A 15,853-nucleotide genomic window follows, 5' to 3' on the forward strand; every position below is an offset into this window, starting at 1 on the left:
CACGAACCGTGAGATCATGGCCTGAGCCAAAGTCAGACACTTAACCAAGTGAGCCACACAGGCACCCTGGAATATCCTCATTCTCAAGGGATACATGCTGAAGTACGAAAGGGGAAGGGTCATAATATCTGCAATTTACTTTCATATGGTTCAACGGTCTAAAACTATGGAGGGAATACACATACACACACATCTGTACAAACTGAAAGGTAAAACAAATAAGGCAAAAACGTCAACAACTGTTGAGTTAAAGTGGAAGTGATGGAGGTATTCTTGGTGCTTTTTCAACGTTTTTGTATTTTTGAACTCCTGAAATTTTTATAACGAAAAACTGTTAACATGCAGATTTCCGAGATTATCTCAAATCCAAGGAATCCTACTCCCTAGGTGTGGAACCAAGCAAGCATTGCCTGTGAGCACCAGAAGTAAGTTCTGATATGTAGGAGTTATCGAGTTATAGTGCGAAATGCTAATGAAGGAAGAAGTACAATAGGTATGTGATAAAAAGAGCAATTTATTTGGGGGGAGAAAAACCAACTCAATTAAACACCTCTATTTCCTCTGAGCAACAAATGAGACTTTGTTAACTGGACCAGAGCCATATGACTCATGAGTTGCACAGAAATGAAATGTAAAGAACTTAGAAGAAGGGCTGGGAGAACAGCGTCATGTTCTCCGTCTGGAAGAGATCTGAGCAAATGCTCAGACTTCCTGTGACCAGAATTCTTCAGTGACTCCCACCTCGTCATGATCTGGCCTGCTGGCAAAACCACCTGTGTAGCTTTAAAAATATTTGTAGCAACCAGTGGGGCCCCTGGGTGGCTCAGTCAGTTGAGCACCCGACTCTTGGTTTCGGCTCGGGTCATGATCTCCCGGTTCATGAGTTCCAGCCCCACTCTGGGCTCTGCACTGACAGCGTGAGCCTGCTTGGGATTCTCTCTCTCCCTCTCTCTCTGCCCTCCCCCCCCCACTCATATTCTCTCTTTCAAAATGAATAAATTTACTTTTATATATATCAACTATTGCCTGCTGTCCCCAACCCCTACCACCACCCACTGGAACAGAATTTCTATATTTTAGAAGTTCATAGATCCTTGTAACACACAAGCCAAAGTTAAGCTGAAGCCCAAACTCTCCAGCCAGGTAAATTCTGTCTCAAGTGCAGGAAACTCTCATAGCCATCTTGATACCCTGGGGGGTCAGCACAGTGCCCTACACTTAATAGGTTCTAAATAGATGTTAGTTGGATGAATACATTGACAGCCTCGATGGATGAATGGACATGAATTAGGAGCTCTGGTCAATTGTAGATAATTTGAATACCCTGAAGTGAAGATGAGAGAGAGAGAGAGAGAGAAAGAGAGATCATAGGCAGAAAGGAGGAAAAGTAGACACCAAAGAAAATTCCACCTGTTTTCCAGTTTTCCTTAGAGCTGTGTCTGGGCTTATAAGCTCATTTGCAGACAAGCAGAAGAATGGGGGAAGACAGTCTCTTTGTGTGATCTCTACATATTCAGGAACCTCTTCATTTTTAGGTTCTCGCTGTGTTCCTATAGTCCTGAAAATCTCCAGAATATTATTCCCTTATATGCAAAGACACTACTAAATCCTGTGGATCCCAGGCCCCCCGAAGAGGGCATCATTTGTCTTACTTGAGCTGGTGCAAGATGTGAAATCTATCCATTTCAATTTTCACCTATTTCTTGCCTGAGGTTTGGGCAGGGTTCCTTTGGGAACCCTTTGGGAAGGATGCAGGGTTCCTTTTAGTAATAGAATTGTGATTTACAAAACAATGCTTACTCAAAATTCTTGTTCTTTAAATATTGGATGTAAAGGGGTGTGTTTCCCTTAGCTGGTAGACAAGAGGAAGTTGTGATCATTTCTTTGAAAAATATTAACCCGAGTCTCCACCCACAGGTGGATCAGTGGTGATTGTTTCTTTTGGAGGAAAGGAATAGGAACAAAACGAGTCAGGGGAGGCAGGGACTAAATGACAATCTGAGCTGTCTCCTGGAAATGTGGGTGGATAATTGGGGCCTGGCTTTGGAAAACTAGTATTACAGGAAAGTCCGTGCCATTGCTAAGGTATTATTAGTCACACACGTCACCACTGCAAGCTCCTGAATCTGAGCTTTCTCTGAAGCCAGGTGAGGAGGACCCACTGATGTGTATTTAAGATTCATCCTCTGTTCTTAAGATGGAAACCTGACTTTCCTGAGTTCTAGTTGGATGAGGTTTGTGCACATGCTTTCCATGGTTTCTTGTCCAGCATTTCTAGAAGCCCTCCGTGCTTTCTTTCCATTCCAATTCATCATACCCACCGTGAAGGTTTCTGGCTCATGGAACTCTTTGGGAAGCTCATTGGAATTCTGGACCTTCTCCCCTGAAGAATGTCCATGGCTGCCACATTTCAGGGGGCTCATGAGCCCCTCTGGAGTGACTATTTTAAACCCATAAGAATCCTTCAAAAACTCCCTATTGCCTACCATATATGTTCTTAAAACTTGTTGGCTGTCATTAGAACTCCCCACAGTATCTATACCTACATATTTTTTCAAAAGCAGCTCCCAAAATCTATTCCTCTAGCTAACATGTACTGAGCATTTATCTCACATAAAAGATTAAAATTATACACTTTACTTGTATGTATATGCTCATGTTTACATGTATATGCACTTATACAAATACTAAAATATAAGTATGTAATATATATATAAAATAGTTTCTCAACGTATTTAAAATATATTAAAATAATATACTATATTAAACATAGAACATTATATCAGAAACAGAGGGGTAACAAAGATGTAAAATATACATAACTTGTTATTAGGGAGTTTACAATTTAGAAGTAAGGATAAGTAAATAAATAATTACAACATAAGTTAAAAAGTGGCAAAAGGCTGTGGCAGACACTGCTGTCTACTTGAGGGTCATTTTCTCTTTATTCCTTGCTGTCAGAGCAAAGGTTTTATTCCATTGTTTAAATATCCTCAGTGTAACTGATTTTATTCAGCTTCGAAGGGATGCAAAGTGGGAGATAATCCCTTTTTTCCACTATAGACATTGGTGCGTGAGTGATGAAACGTGATGTCTGGAACTGCAGCAGCCATGTTGTGACTGAGAATAGTTTTAGCTTGTGAAGGACACACTAAGAGTGACAGAGAAGAAAAATGGAAGGAATCCACATCCTTGACAGAATGGTAGACTTTCCAACTTGACCGACCAGGAAACTAGCTGCCTTCCATGCTTCTCGTTAGTGAAATACTAAATCCCTTTATAATTTAATACATTCTGAGTTGTATTTTCTGGTACATGGGTTGAAAGCATCCTCATTGATTAAGTGTCTTAAGACAGGCATGGATAATGGGCTCTGGGAATCAGAAAAGGAATAGACTAGTGGATGAATCAGGAATTTAACTCGGTATGTATGTGTGTGTATATATATACACATATATATGCATATATAGTCTATGCGTACATGTATATATGTATATGTGTATATATATGCATGTGTATATATGTACATATATAAATACACAAATATTTTATTTTTGATCTTTGTTACCTTGAGACACCATAGCATAGTAGGAAAGATCTGGGACTTTGGAGTCGTTCACCTTCTGCTACTCTTCAGTAGGGCTGCTTTGGGAGAGTTACTTATATGAGCCTCAGCATCTTCATTCACAACATGATACAGTACTCCCTACCTCGTAGAGTTTCATGAGGGTTAAATGAAAGGATATATATGAAGTGGTTGGCCCCGTGTCTGATACATGATATACCTTCAACATATGGCATCTATTGATAATGTTTCTTTTATGCAGACAAAAAAAAAATGTTTATTGAGTACGTACTATGTGCTGACACTTTCCTAGGCATTGATTATAATGGTAAAAGAAACCCAGTATGATCCCTGTTCTCATGGAGCTTATGATTAATGATGACACAAATAATGATATAATTACAAACTGAAGCACGTGCTGAGACGTGAAGGTAGAAGGCACCATGCAATTGTGCAAGAGGCAGAGCTGACTTTGTCTAGGGCTTAAGGAAGGCTTCACCGAGAATGTGGAGTTTCAATTTGGGGGTGGGGACGTGGTAGGAAGATCATTACTCTAGCTTTGCAGAAGCAAATGCATTTATTTACTTGTTCCCGGACTGTAAACTTTTTAAGGTCAGGAATCATGGTCACATAATCATGCATTCCTTTATTCATATTCTTTGTACCCAGCACAGTGACCAGGCTCATCACAGACAACTATAAATGTTGGTGGGTTGAATGAATGAAGCTTTCTGACTCTCTCCTTGTCAAAAAAAAAAAAAAAAAAAAAAGTGTGTATAAAATGTCTATTTCAGGGAGATAAGGAGTAGAAAGCACTTGAACACATAGTAAGGGCTCAATAATATGTAACTCTTATTATCATTACTATCATTATTGCTTTATAATTTACACATATTATCCCTGCTACTATGTCGTAAGCTCCAGGGCAATGGGAAAAGTGTCTTATTTATCTTTGCTTATCTCGGGGTCTTGCATAGAATAAATTCCTTGTAAAAATTAAGAAGATGCACGACATCCTTAACCGGGAGTTACGTTGACAGTTTAAAGAGACTACGTACCTTGAAAAAATAAGTTATCCCAGCTAAGTTAACCACTCTCTTTAGGGGATACTTAATGCCAAGTTTCTAGAATCAACATAAGATACACATTAAAAAAAACAAACAAACAAAAACCTTTAAAAACGGTTGTGAAAACCAGGCAGAACGCTGTATGGAGGAAAAGTCGCTGTAGAACAATTCATACAGGATACTGCACGTGTAATTCACATCTCACAGCTTTCATGGCACCCTTTCAGGGGCTCTTCAGCCTAAGGTAGCTAACCTCTAGCACAGTTCCCTATGTTAATTCTTTGCCTACCACTTGCAGCCACCTGATATTTTGCCTCTGTGGTTGATTTGCTAATGAACTGCCTGATTCTCAAGTTACTTGTCTCCCTCAACTAGACTACAAGCTCCACGGGAGCAGGGATCTTGTCTGACTTATTTTCTTGCTACAGTCACAGCACTCAGACCTGCATCTTGCATACAGCTGGTAGACACATACATACCTGCTGAATAAAGGAACATATATAGAAAAATAATGCTATTTATTATTTATGGATGTATATGTAGCTTTGCAAAAATAGAACAGGATATTAGAAGGAGAAATGAGAATCTTGGGGGGGGTGGTTCTTGAGGAGTCAGGGGCGTGGCGGATAGGACAGCATGGTGGTTGGGGGGCGCGCTTTACTTATATGTGAAATGGTTTACTTCTTCAGCAAAAATAAACAAGCATGAGATGGCAAAATGTTAAATATTCTGGTGGTGAGAATTTGAGTGCTTGCTGTAATATTCTTTGTGCTTTTCTATGTGTTTAAATTTCTCAAAACAATTAGAAAGAAAGAAGGAAAGAAAGGAAGAAAGAAAGAAAGAACATCTGAATGGAGAAGAGTGAACTAAACTCTTAGAGTTTTACAGGACCTAAAGCTCTCTGATGTGTTGCTACCTACACTTGATCATCACAATAATTATGAAGTAACTATCATCACCCTCATTTTTTCTGGGCAGAAAATGAAACCAAGATTGAGCAGGGAGTTACCATGACCACCTCTCAAGTTAGGGCAGTGCTTGGCTGAGAACCTGATCTAGGGATGATTTCTCTCTCAAGTGGTAACATCAATGTCCTTCAAATATGAGAGCTGGGCAAGAGGTAAAAGAAATGAGCTGTGGGGCCTATAGGCAAGAGCCCTCAAAGAGATCGATCTAAACTGATGGGCAATGAATGAGTACATATTTTAATCATATTTTAATACAAGTAGAGAATATGATCCAAATGACCTTAGGCTAGTCGCTTCAATTTTTTAAAAAAAATTTTTAATGTTTATTTATTTGTGAGAGAGAGAGAGAGAGAGAGAGGGAGAGCGTGTGGGGGAGGAGCAGAGAGAGAGAGGGAGACACAGAATCCGAGGCAGGCTCCAGGCTCCGAGCTGTCAGCCCAGAGCCTGACATGGGCTCGAACCCACAAACCACGAGATCATGACCTAGACTGAAGTCGGAAACTTAACCGACTGAGCCCCCAGGCGCCCCTAGTTGCTTCAACTTTTTAAGGCTTATTTTCCTTACCTGTAAAATAGGGTATTTACCCACCTCATAAGATTTTTGTGAGGACTGTATAATACATGTATTTACGTATTACATAAATTGCATAATTTATAATTTATGCAAGAGACCCAGCATAGTATCTGGCACTTAAGATGTTCGATATTGGTGTGTTTCCTCTGGGTTGCCTATGCTCCCATGTGTTCTGTTGAACCACTGAGAACTGCGTTGTTTTGTTTTGTTTTTCCCAGTAAAAATGGACGAATGCGGCCAACCTCATGAGATTCACACTATGACTCTGAACGTAAGCTCTGATACCACTATCCGCTGTCTCATCTTGAATTCACCCGAGGGAAGAGCAGAGCAGAGTGTGAATAAGACTGATGATTGTTTGGGGCCTGGGCTTGAGAGTCTATTTGCAAGGATAAATAAAAGGGATTTGCAAGCGAGTAAGGAGGAGAAGGACAGTCCAATTGGCAGAGATAGGTTTACATAATCAGGGTTAGGCAATTGCAAACCAGACAGCTGCTCAATAGCTTTTGGCACCAAAAATATATTGACCAGCTGGGATATCATTAATGCTTAACAGTTTCATCCTTATGACCATATCTTGGCCAATTAGGCTGTCTTTGACCACCGAAGGGTGTAATATATTCTGATGTAAATGCCACATGTGTATCCATATACCACAAATTCTGCCACTTTAATGTAGAATATACACTAAATATAAATGCATCCGCGTCTTTGAAACACCAGGTTAGATGGTGTGACTAAAGAGAACTAGAATTAAAATGTAGATTGATTTCTTTTAAAAAATCAATATTCTAGGAAACGCTTTTTTTGTGTGTACTGAAAGTGATAGGATTCAAATAATTGAAATAATTTGAAGATGAGTTTTTAAAAGAATGATTATAGGAAAAGAAATACGACTAGGGAATGCCAGGTCCGTACACGGTATGTATACAAATAAATACCGAAGGAGAAATGGAATCACTAAGTGTCAGAAAAAACGCTTGAGCCATTGTCATTAGCCCCTGACGCCATTTCAGAAATGCTCCTATGCAGGTAATCTCCAGATAGCGCCCTTAAATAATGGGACAGAAAAAAACCATTAAGGATAACATTTAAGATGATTGAATGCCACAAGCTTTCCCAGAATGCTTCACACACTAAAATTTAATACATCAAAATACTCAGAATATTTTCAGAAATTGCAAGTGTGGCATTTACAGAACAAAATTTATAACATGAAGTTTTTATACAGCAGCAAAAACCCCCCAAAAACAAAACAAAACAAAACAAAACAAAAAAACCAGTCATCCAGACACAGAACTTTAACTTACTACCTAATCCTAAATGCATGTGGATAAAGGATTTCACCAGTAAACTGTTTCCATTTTTAATCCTTTGCCGTTTATTTAATTTGCCGTCTACTGGAATTCCTTGGTTACTTTCATTAGCATCTCTGGATTGACCTTTAAGCCTGGTACTGGTTGTATATTTTTATTTCCCCGTAATTTAGGTACTTGCATAGCTACCAATGATTGTTCCATGTCCCTACGTAAACCACTAAACATTGCTCTCCCTTCTTCAAAGCCAGAGACCTGACATTAAGAACTTTGTATGGGGAGTATGGAAAATAAAGAGGCAGCCAAGCAAGCTACTCCTTAAATCTATGGAACTAAAATATGCATTTGATAGAAGAAGACAAATAAAACACCGTCTGAGATGCAAAATCTGCCTACAAGTATGAAGAATCCTTCCCACAAACACTACGTACATGTTTCTGGTGGTACTTTGACAAGCTATTCAAGAAGCCAGTTTTTATGGTCAACCTTCTTTCTTTTCCTACTTCGGATGGAGGGCTTTCACCAGAACTGGAAGACACAAGATCATGGACTCTCAGTAGAGGAAAGGCCTCTGGCAAACCTCTTGAATGGACGGTTCAAGTCCGTCATATAGAGATGAAGCCCTCAAGGTGCAGAAAGCTTCTACAAGTCCTTAACACCCTCCTGCCAGCGTGGCAGAGCCAAGACGAGAACCCGAATAGGTACCAATACCTAGATGAATACCAGTTCCTCGAGATTGTTCTATCGCACTACTTTTTACACCTCCTTTCCCTTAAAATAGTATGCACCCACTAACCAGTTGCAAACTGAATAACCAGCACCTTTACTATTGTGGTTTTGCTTTTCAAAGGTCCTAGTGGGGTCTCTTTTTAAGTGGAAAATCCTGGGATGAAGGGATCCTGCGCATGGAACTCCGCCTGGGAGCCTGCCTGGAGGAGGGGTTCATGCTCATGCTCGGTCTTCGTCTTGCACTGGCACTCCTCCACCAGCATCACCACCTTGACCACGGGGGAAAGGCCAGTGCAGTTCAGCTGCAAGTGCATCGTGGTGAACTTGGCAGGCGAGCAGTGGGAACAGAACGTGTGGGGGTGCTGCTCAGCTCCAGGAAAACGAACAGACCCACATTTCCCAAAGCAGAGGTTGTTCTGTATGACTACTTTCTCACAGTCTTCATGGGTGATCGTCTAAAAGGCAAACACATCTCCGTTAAGTTATCATGAGTCATCTCATTAACACCCGCGATACAGAAGCGATAGACTGTAAGCCTGAAGATGATTCCGACTAAAATGTCAAAAACTTTCCAACTTTGGATATTTTACAATATCCAAGTGATGGTTAATCTATAAAGGCAGGGGCACCCGGGTGCCTCAGTCAGTTAAGCGTTCTGACTTCGGCTCAGGTCATGATCTTACAGTCTGTGAGTTCGAGCCCTGCATCAGGCTCTCTGCTGTCAGCACAGAGCCTCCTTCAGATCCTCTGCCTCCCTTTCTCTGTCCTTCCCCCACTCTCAATCTCTCTCTCTCTCTTTCTCTCTCTCTCAAAAATAAACATTAAAAAATCTACAAAAGTATAAAGCCACCGTAACTAAATTTCTTGTGTTGAGTATATTGATACATTAGCCTTTAGGAAATCCCTAAGTTAAAAAGAAGATGCTTTGCATCTTAAATGTCAAACTTTAAGGAATTTTGTCTAATTGGATGTTACCAGTTGAAAAAAACTCTAATGGCTAACTTCCTATATAAGCAATGTGCCTCATCTTTCTACTTCTCACAATGCATTACGCCCAATAGACTCTCCATCCGTGTTGGTTTGGTTGTTCATAGAACAGACCAGAACATCATTAATTCTATTCTATTTTGCAGTGCCTGTGGTACATTCAAACCTACGAGGTTGCACGTGGCCACGTGATGGCATCTATGTCTGCAAATCATCCTTTGCCTCCTCTAACCCCATCTAACATCACCTTTGCCTCCTCTAACCCCATTCGCCTGGCTTTATGTGCCCTGTCAGGTATACGGGTCAAACACCTGAATTTTAATTTAATTAGCCCTAGAATTTAAAATGAGAGTTTCAAGGGAAATCTGACTGCACAATTCTTAGGAGCAATTTTGTAATTGCACGTGGCCAACAAAGCCGTCGTTATTATTTGAAAATGGACTTACTGCTACATATCTTTGCCTTTTCAGGCAGAATACTTAACTGCCTGACACAGTCAATTACCTTATAATACTGCCTGCTTAATTGGGTAGCATTATTGGACCGTAAAATTTTACTCTACCCTGCGTTGCTTTTGGTGCAGTATCGTCATGTTTAAGGGCTTGATGCAGTTTCTCGATTTCATGTAACATTTGGAGTGTGGGGCTTGCCAGGACTGACTGGAAGCAGCGGATAAGGAGAATGCCCCTTTGTCTCAACAGTGCAGAATCAATCATAATAACCACAAATCAGCCAACACAACACGAAGCAGGAGGTGTTGCTTCTGAGGGCAGCAAATGTGATTTCACGCTGATATCGGTTGTTTGAAAGCTTATGAGAAAATAAGTTAAATCATTTTTTGCTGCGGTAACGTGAGAAACCATGTGGCCGCTTCTGCCTGACTGCCTATCAAGTAGTTTGGTGTGAAATACGGGGATTAAGACTGAGATAGTACGAATGAGAGGGTTTGGGGAGGAGTCCAATGTTTCCCACCTTATCTGTGGGCGGAGTTGAGCAGCTCATCTGCATCCCAAAAGAGTGTTAGGGGAACAGCTGGAGACCAGCTCTGGTTACTTCTCTAAGTTCCCACTTTTCCTAACCGAGGGTCCCGTCCTACTTATCTCCCTGGATTGATCCCCGCCAGCATAAAAATAAAGAGCCCATAAAACAAAGGTCTGTGAGATCAATATGAATGGTTACTGAGATTGGCAACACCATCGTGTCATTCTTACAGAGTTTCCAGAATACCAAGAAACCATGGCAAGTTGGAAGGAAATCTGGGGAGCATGATCATACTTTGCCAATACCTCTGATGAATGCCCAAGGGCCAAATCTGGGAGTCAGGTGAGGCCCTGGCAGCCTTCCCTCCTGCTTTCCACCTGTCCCAGTTGCCTGCCCCTTTCTTGCAAGCTCCGATCCCCCCCCCCCGCCCCCTCCAGAACAGATACCTGGCTGAAGGGCACTGTCCTACACGTCTCCTGATGTACTTCATGGCTTTTGATGGGCAGGATGATCCCCTGAGAAGCTGGGCCCGTTCTGAACATGAAGTGGTGCCAGAATCTCTTGGCTTCTTCCCGAAGAGGAGATTTCTCCATTTGCATCCCGTCTCTGGGCTGGGCGAGGGCCTGGGTCCCAGAAAGGAAGGGCCCACTGACCGAGTCCCGGGATGGGGGCGCTTCTCGCTCGGGCTTCTTCCAGAACCTGCCAAACCTGGACAGCATCTTCTCCCTCTGCCTCTGGCCTTCCCCGGCACCTATCAGGTGTGGCACTGCCACGAAAAGATCCGGCTTCTCCTCAGCTTCCTCGTGGTTGCCCACGGGGAGCTCTCTGTGACTCCTTTCTAGGAGGGCGGGGGAAACAGAAGTCTGACTCTGGCGGCCATCCCGGTGCGGCGCAGCCTTCCCTAGAGGCAGGAGCACCAGCAGCCGAAGGAAGAGGAGACCCATGCTGGGAGGGCCCAAGCTTCTCTCAGATTCGCAGATGGTGAGGTCTAAAGGAAAGGTTCACTCTCTGCAGGAACAAACAAGGAGAGCCTATATATAGATACCTGCCTTGTGGGATGGAAAGGCAGGTGGTCAGGAGCCAGGCAGGGTAAACACATTTACTGTTTGCTCGAATTATGTAGTGCTAATGGTGTCCTGCCTTCTCTTTAGTTGTGTGTGTTTTAGAAGGCCCCAGTGAAAGCCTGGGACCCAGGGGGTAATTAGCTGGCACTTGATTTACAGAGCAGTTATTCCTGAAAACAACACATTCTTTCCCCAACCCCCCTCCCCAACCCCGCCGGATTTCCCATCACTGTTATTAGAAGAAGGACCAGAGTCGATGCACATCTGTGGTGCATCTGCTTTGTACAGGGACAGAGAGGACAAGACATGGTTTTATGACAGAAGTATATCAGATAAAAATTAAAGGCATACAGTTAGTAAAAGCCCAAGCCTTTAGGCTTCGCGCGCGCACACACACGCACACACACACGCACACACAGGCAACCAAAGAAGTATAGCAAAATTATAAGGAAGGAAAAGGAAGAAAGAAAGATGTTAACTTTGTTGAGCAGAGGACTCTCCCTCTGATTTAGATGTGGTTGGGGTTATTGATTTTCATATAATAAGCGAGTAGAAGGAAAACATGCTCCTTTTCCACACGAGGAAACTCACAGTTCCCAAATTAATCCCCTCACTTGCAGAATCAGACACTCGATGCCAAATGTCACAACGGGTCAGCCGTCAGATAAACGTTTCAGTTGTTCACAAACTTCTCAACAGGGTCCACTGGAATAGCCTCACTGCTCACCAGTCTTCAGCGAAGACGGGGAAGTGTCTCCCTCCAGCCACCCTATTGATTGTTTTTCTTTCGCTAAACAAAGAGCCAGACTTTTGAACGTGGATTCTGAGAACCAGGTTTGATAGCTCTGGGCCTGAAGCTGGCTCGTCACTTCTTTACTTTACAGAATCCACATCGTCTTCCTCATGCTACAGTAAGTGACGAGCAGGTAAAATGCAGATGGAGACAAACACGCATCTTCGGGAATCAAAGGAAAAGTTGCTAGATGCCTATCATTGAAAACTTGTATGAATCACGCAAGGGTATGGGAAAGAAACAGATCCACAACACTGAAGCCCAAAATTGAATCCAGTGGACCCTGCGCACCATTTGAACAGTATTTCCGTTGGAAATGAATCCCATACTTGCTTATATTTCTTCCCTTTTAACTTAATTACTATATTCCTTGCTTTTAGTAACACACCTAATCCTGGAACATTGTCCCCATTTCCGTACTGATGAAGCTTTGTTTCCAAGAAGTGACCCGTTAGGATCTTTTTTCCAGACATTTGTCTTCCTTTTAATAGCCATGCCTGATTTCTGTGACGTAAAGCCTGAAGGAAGTTCTTTTATTCACAATAATGAACTATTTTTAAATGGACCATCATTTTTCCGAATTCTCTCAGAAGCGATATCTTTTGCCTATACCAAACCTCCACTGGGCTAGTATGAATTAAGGTACAACTGATCCATACTAAATGAACATTGGTATTTGCCATTTCTTTTAAAGTATTTTTAAAAGTTGCCTGCCATTCGAATTTCTTGATTCCCCTCAGCTATCCAATGAAATAGGCTTTCCAGAGCTAGCCACTCGGCCCCAATTATAAATATAGTCTGGAAGCCAGCTATGTTTCCTGATTTCTTTTAAACTTTACTTTTTGGCACCTGAAGTTCCAAGGCCATCAATCACAGTGGCTGGCATTTCCCCAAACAGAGGTCAGAGATCACACTCAGAGATCTCAGACTGCCCAGCTCTGCACGTAGGATACAATTCACATAATTACAATTGCATTAAAATTTGTGGAAGATTCGGGGCGCCTGGGTGGCTCAGGTCATGATCTCGCGGTCCGTGGGTTCGAGCCCCGCGGAGGGCTCTGTGCTAACAGCTCAGAGCCTGGAGCCTGTTTCAGATTCTGTGTCTCCCTCTCTCTCTGACCCTCCCCTGTTCATACTCTGTCTCTCTCCATCTCAAAAATTAATAAACGTTAAAAAAAATTTGTTGGGGCGCCTGGGTGGCGCAGTCGGTTAGGCGTCTGACTTCAGCCAGGTCACGATCTCGCGGTCCGTGAGTTCGAGCCCCGCGTCGGGCTCTGGGCTGATGGCTCAGAGCCTGGAGCCTGTTTCCGGTTCTGTGTCTCCCTCTCTCTCTGCCCCTCCCCTGTTCATGCTCTGTCTCTCTCTGTCCCAAAAATAAATTAACGTTGAAAAAAAAAAATTAAAAAAAAAAAAATAAAAAAAAAATAAAATAAATTTGTTAAAGATTTACTTTACGGGCTAAACATCATGTTAGATACGAGCAGAAAACAAAGTGATAAGAACTTGGTTCCTGCCTTCAAACAGGTAGGAGAGTCTAGTGGTATTGTGCATTCTGTAATCTAGTTACATTAGCTGTAGTGATGTCAGTTATCCATTTTTAACCTTCCTGTAGTCCTAACCCCCTCTTCTCCTGGTCCTAATTTTGGTATTCGGTCATTTGAATAGTACTCATGCAGAATTTGCTTTTGCTGTTCTGTCATACCTGTCGAGAAGATGTACACATATCTTGAAGGACAAAGCTCACAAAATAAAGCCTTCTGCGGTGAGAACATAAGTCTATCTTCAACTCCTATCTTTTACAGCTAAGGGCAGAGATGACATTTGCCTTTGACCTCTGTGTCCTTCCGTCAATTCTAAAACTGCGTACGTGATACATTGTAGCTCACTCTTGAGACCATAAACATTTTGTAGCTTTTAACAAAAATATACCGCCTCTGTGGGGATTCAGTGATACAGGCATCTGGTCACCTCCCAGTCTGGATGGAGCCAAGTGGAGGTAGCTCCGGAGGGGGCCTCCAGACTCAGCAGGAAGCAGTAGTGTGGAGAGAGCACCAGAGGTGGTTGGTGTACTTTGTACCAAAGGCCGCAGTGAGAGGCAGGCCTGAGCTTACACGGGCCCCCGCCTGCGCAGTCCACTTCCTAGGACAACCTCAGGCCCGCCTGAGAGCCAGAGAGGCTAATCTCATCATTCATTCGTTCTAATTCGCAGCTCAGCGCTCAACATCATCTGAATTCTGCTTTCAACTTGACCTAGTCTTCCTGGGCACTACGATGCCTTCGGGAAGGTGGAGATCCCAGCGTGCCTGAGAGGACACAGTAGCCACATTTTTCTGTCCCTCTTACAGACTCTCAGGCAGGAGAGCGGTCTAGCGCCCTCTGAGAGAAAACAAAGAGGCTAAGTTCTTTCCTGAAAACCCCAGACCTACAACAAGAGGTGAGAGGCAGTGCTGGGTCACAGATGGGCATTGGAGGTAAACCGGGAGGCAGAAAAGGGAATTTGGGTGGATGGATCAGAGAAAGAAATCTGCTTAGGGTGCATGCCACTGTCTCCTAGCTACCTCTCCTTCCAAAATATGGAAAAGCAATAGCGTTGCGGGGGGTTAGGTTATTTTCAAAGAACCCAAAACAAGGCAGAATCTTCCTCTTTTTTTCCCCAAAGAACAGGAAAAAGGGAAAATTAGGGTAAGTGGCTTCTGCTTAAACCTTATCTTGATTTAGTTCAGTAAATTATTCAAAGCATAGACCTCCCCCCACCCCCGCCCTGCACGCCCCTCCCTGCCACTTTCTGTGGAAAGAAGACAGTAGGAGGAACCTCATTCCCCGAAGATGCTCTGCTCATTGGAGTCACTGATGCATTCATTCATACGGTGTATTTTTTGAGCACCAAGTCTGCATGAGGTCCTGGGGATAAAATGGTGAGGGTGTCCTTGCCCAGGCCCGCTGGAGTTTGCAATCTGTTGGGGAAAGACTAGCTTATCAAGATAAGTTACAGAAGGAAAACCTTGGCAGGCACCACTCCTGTACTAATCAAGGACTTTCAAGTGGATCCAAATTCCAAAGGCACCGTGGACTGACACGCAGTGTTTATGTTCATTTTAGTCAACAAATAGGTGCTGAGTGCAAGGATGTGCAATACACGTGCACTCGTTCTCTTTTGTTTCTGATGACGTCATGAATATCTGTAGTAACAACACTCAAATTATACAAAAAATTGTACAACTAAAGAGAAATCTTCCCATGCCTTCCCAGGCTTCCTGTCCTGCCATAGAGGCAATCACTGTGTTCAACTTATCTATATTGCATCTTCTAAAATTGTCACCTGTTGGGGTGCCTGGGTGGCTCAGTCAGTTAAGCTTCTGACTACTGATTTCAGCTCAGGTTATGATCTCACAGTTCGTGAGATCGAGCCCCACTACAGACTCTGTGCTCTCAGTGGAGTGCTTTTATGGTCTCTCTCTCTCTCTCTCTCTCTCAATAAATAAATATTTTTTAAAAATAAAATAAAATTTCATCTGTTATGGGCTGAATTGAGTCCCCTGCCCCCAAATTTACATGCTATAGACTCAATGCCCCTGTACCTCAGAAGATGACCATATTTGAAGATAAGGCTTTTAAAATGAAGCCATTTTAAAATGAAGCCATTAGGGCGTGGGCCTTAATCCAATAAGACCGGTGTCCTCGGAAGAAAAGGAGATGAAGGCAAAGACACATAGAGATAAGGCTCTGCAAGCCGAGGAGAGAACGCCCAGAAGGAAACAGGTTTACCAACATCCAGATTTGGAACTTCCAGCCTCCAGAACTGTGAGAAA

The 15,853-nt window shown here is 42.7% G+C and overlaps 1 protein-coding gene across 1 annotated transcript; it reads right to left on the reverse strand.

Moving 5' to 3' along the window:
• Positions 1-7,299: 7,299 nt before the first annotated feature.
• Positions 7,300-11,453, reverse strand: CER1 (cerberus 1, DAN family BMP antagonist). Its single transcript, XM_045468665.1, has 2 exons — positions 10,634-11,453; positions 7,300-8,674 (listed from the first exon to the last, which is right to left on the reverse strand). The coding sequence occupies exons 1-2, from the start codon at positions 11,129-11,131 to the stop codon at positions 8,360-8,362; spliced, it is 813 nt and encodes a 270-aa protein (XP_045324621.1). The 5' UTR covers positions 11,132-11,453; the 3' UTR covers positions 7,300-8,359.
• Positions 11,454-15,853: the final 4,400 nt, after the last annotated feature.

Source organism: Leopardus geoffroyi, chromosome D4 (genome assembly GCF_018350155.1).
Source record: "Leopardus geoffroyi isolate Oge1 chromosome D4, O.geoffroyi_Oge1_pat1.0, whole genome shotgun sequence".
Taxonomy (NCBI): Eukaryota; Metazoa; Chordata; class Mammalia; order Carnivora; family Felidae; genus Leopardus; species Leopardus geoffroyi.

Coding starts and splice junctions, on each gene's coding strand:
- CER1 (XM_045468665.1), bottom strand. CDS start 11,131: ATGGGTCTCCTCTTCCTTCGGCTGCTGGTGCTCCTGCCTCTAGGGAAG. Junction 8,675..10,633: donor GGACAGTGCCCTTCAGCCAG/GTATCTGTTCTG, acceptor TTTGCCTTTTAG/ACGATCACCCATGAAGACTG.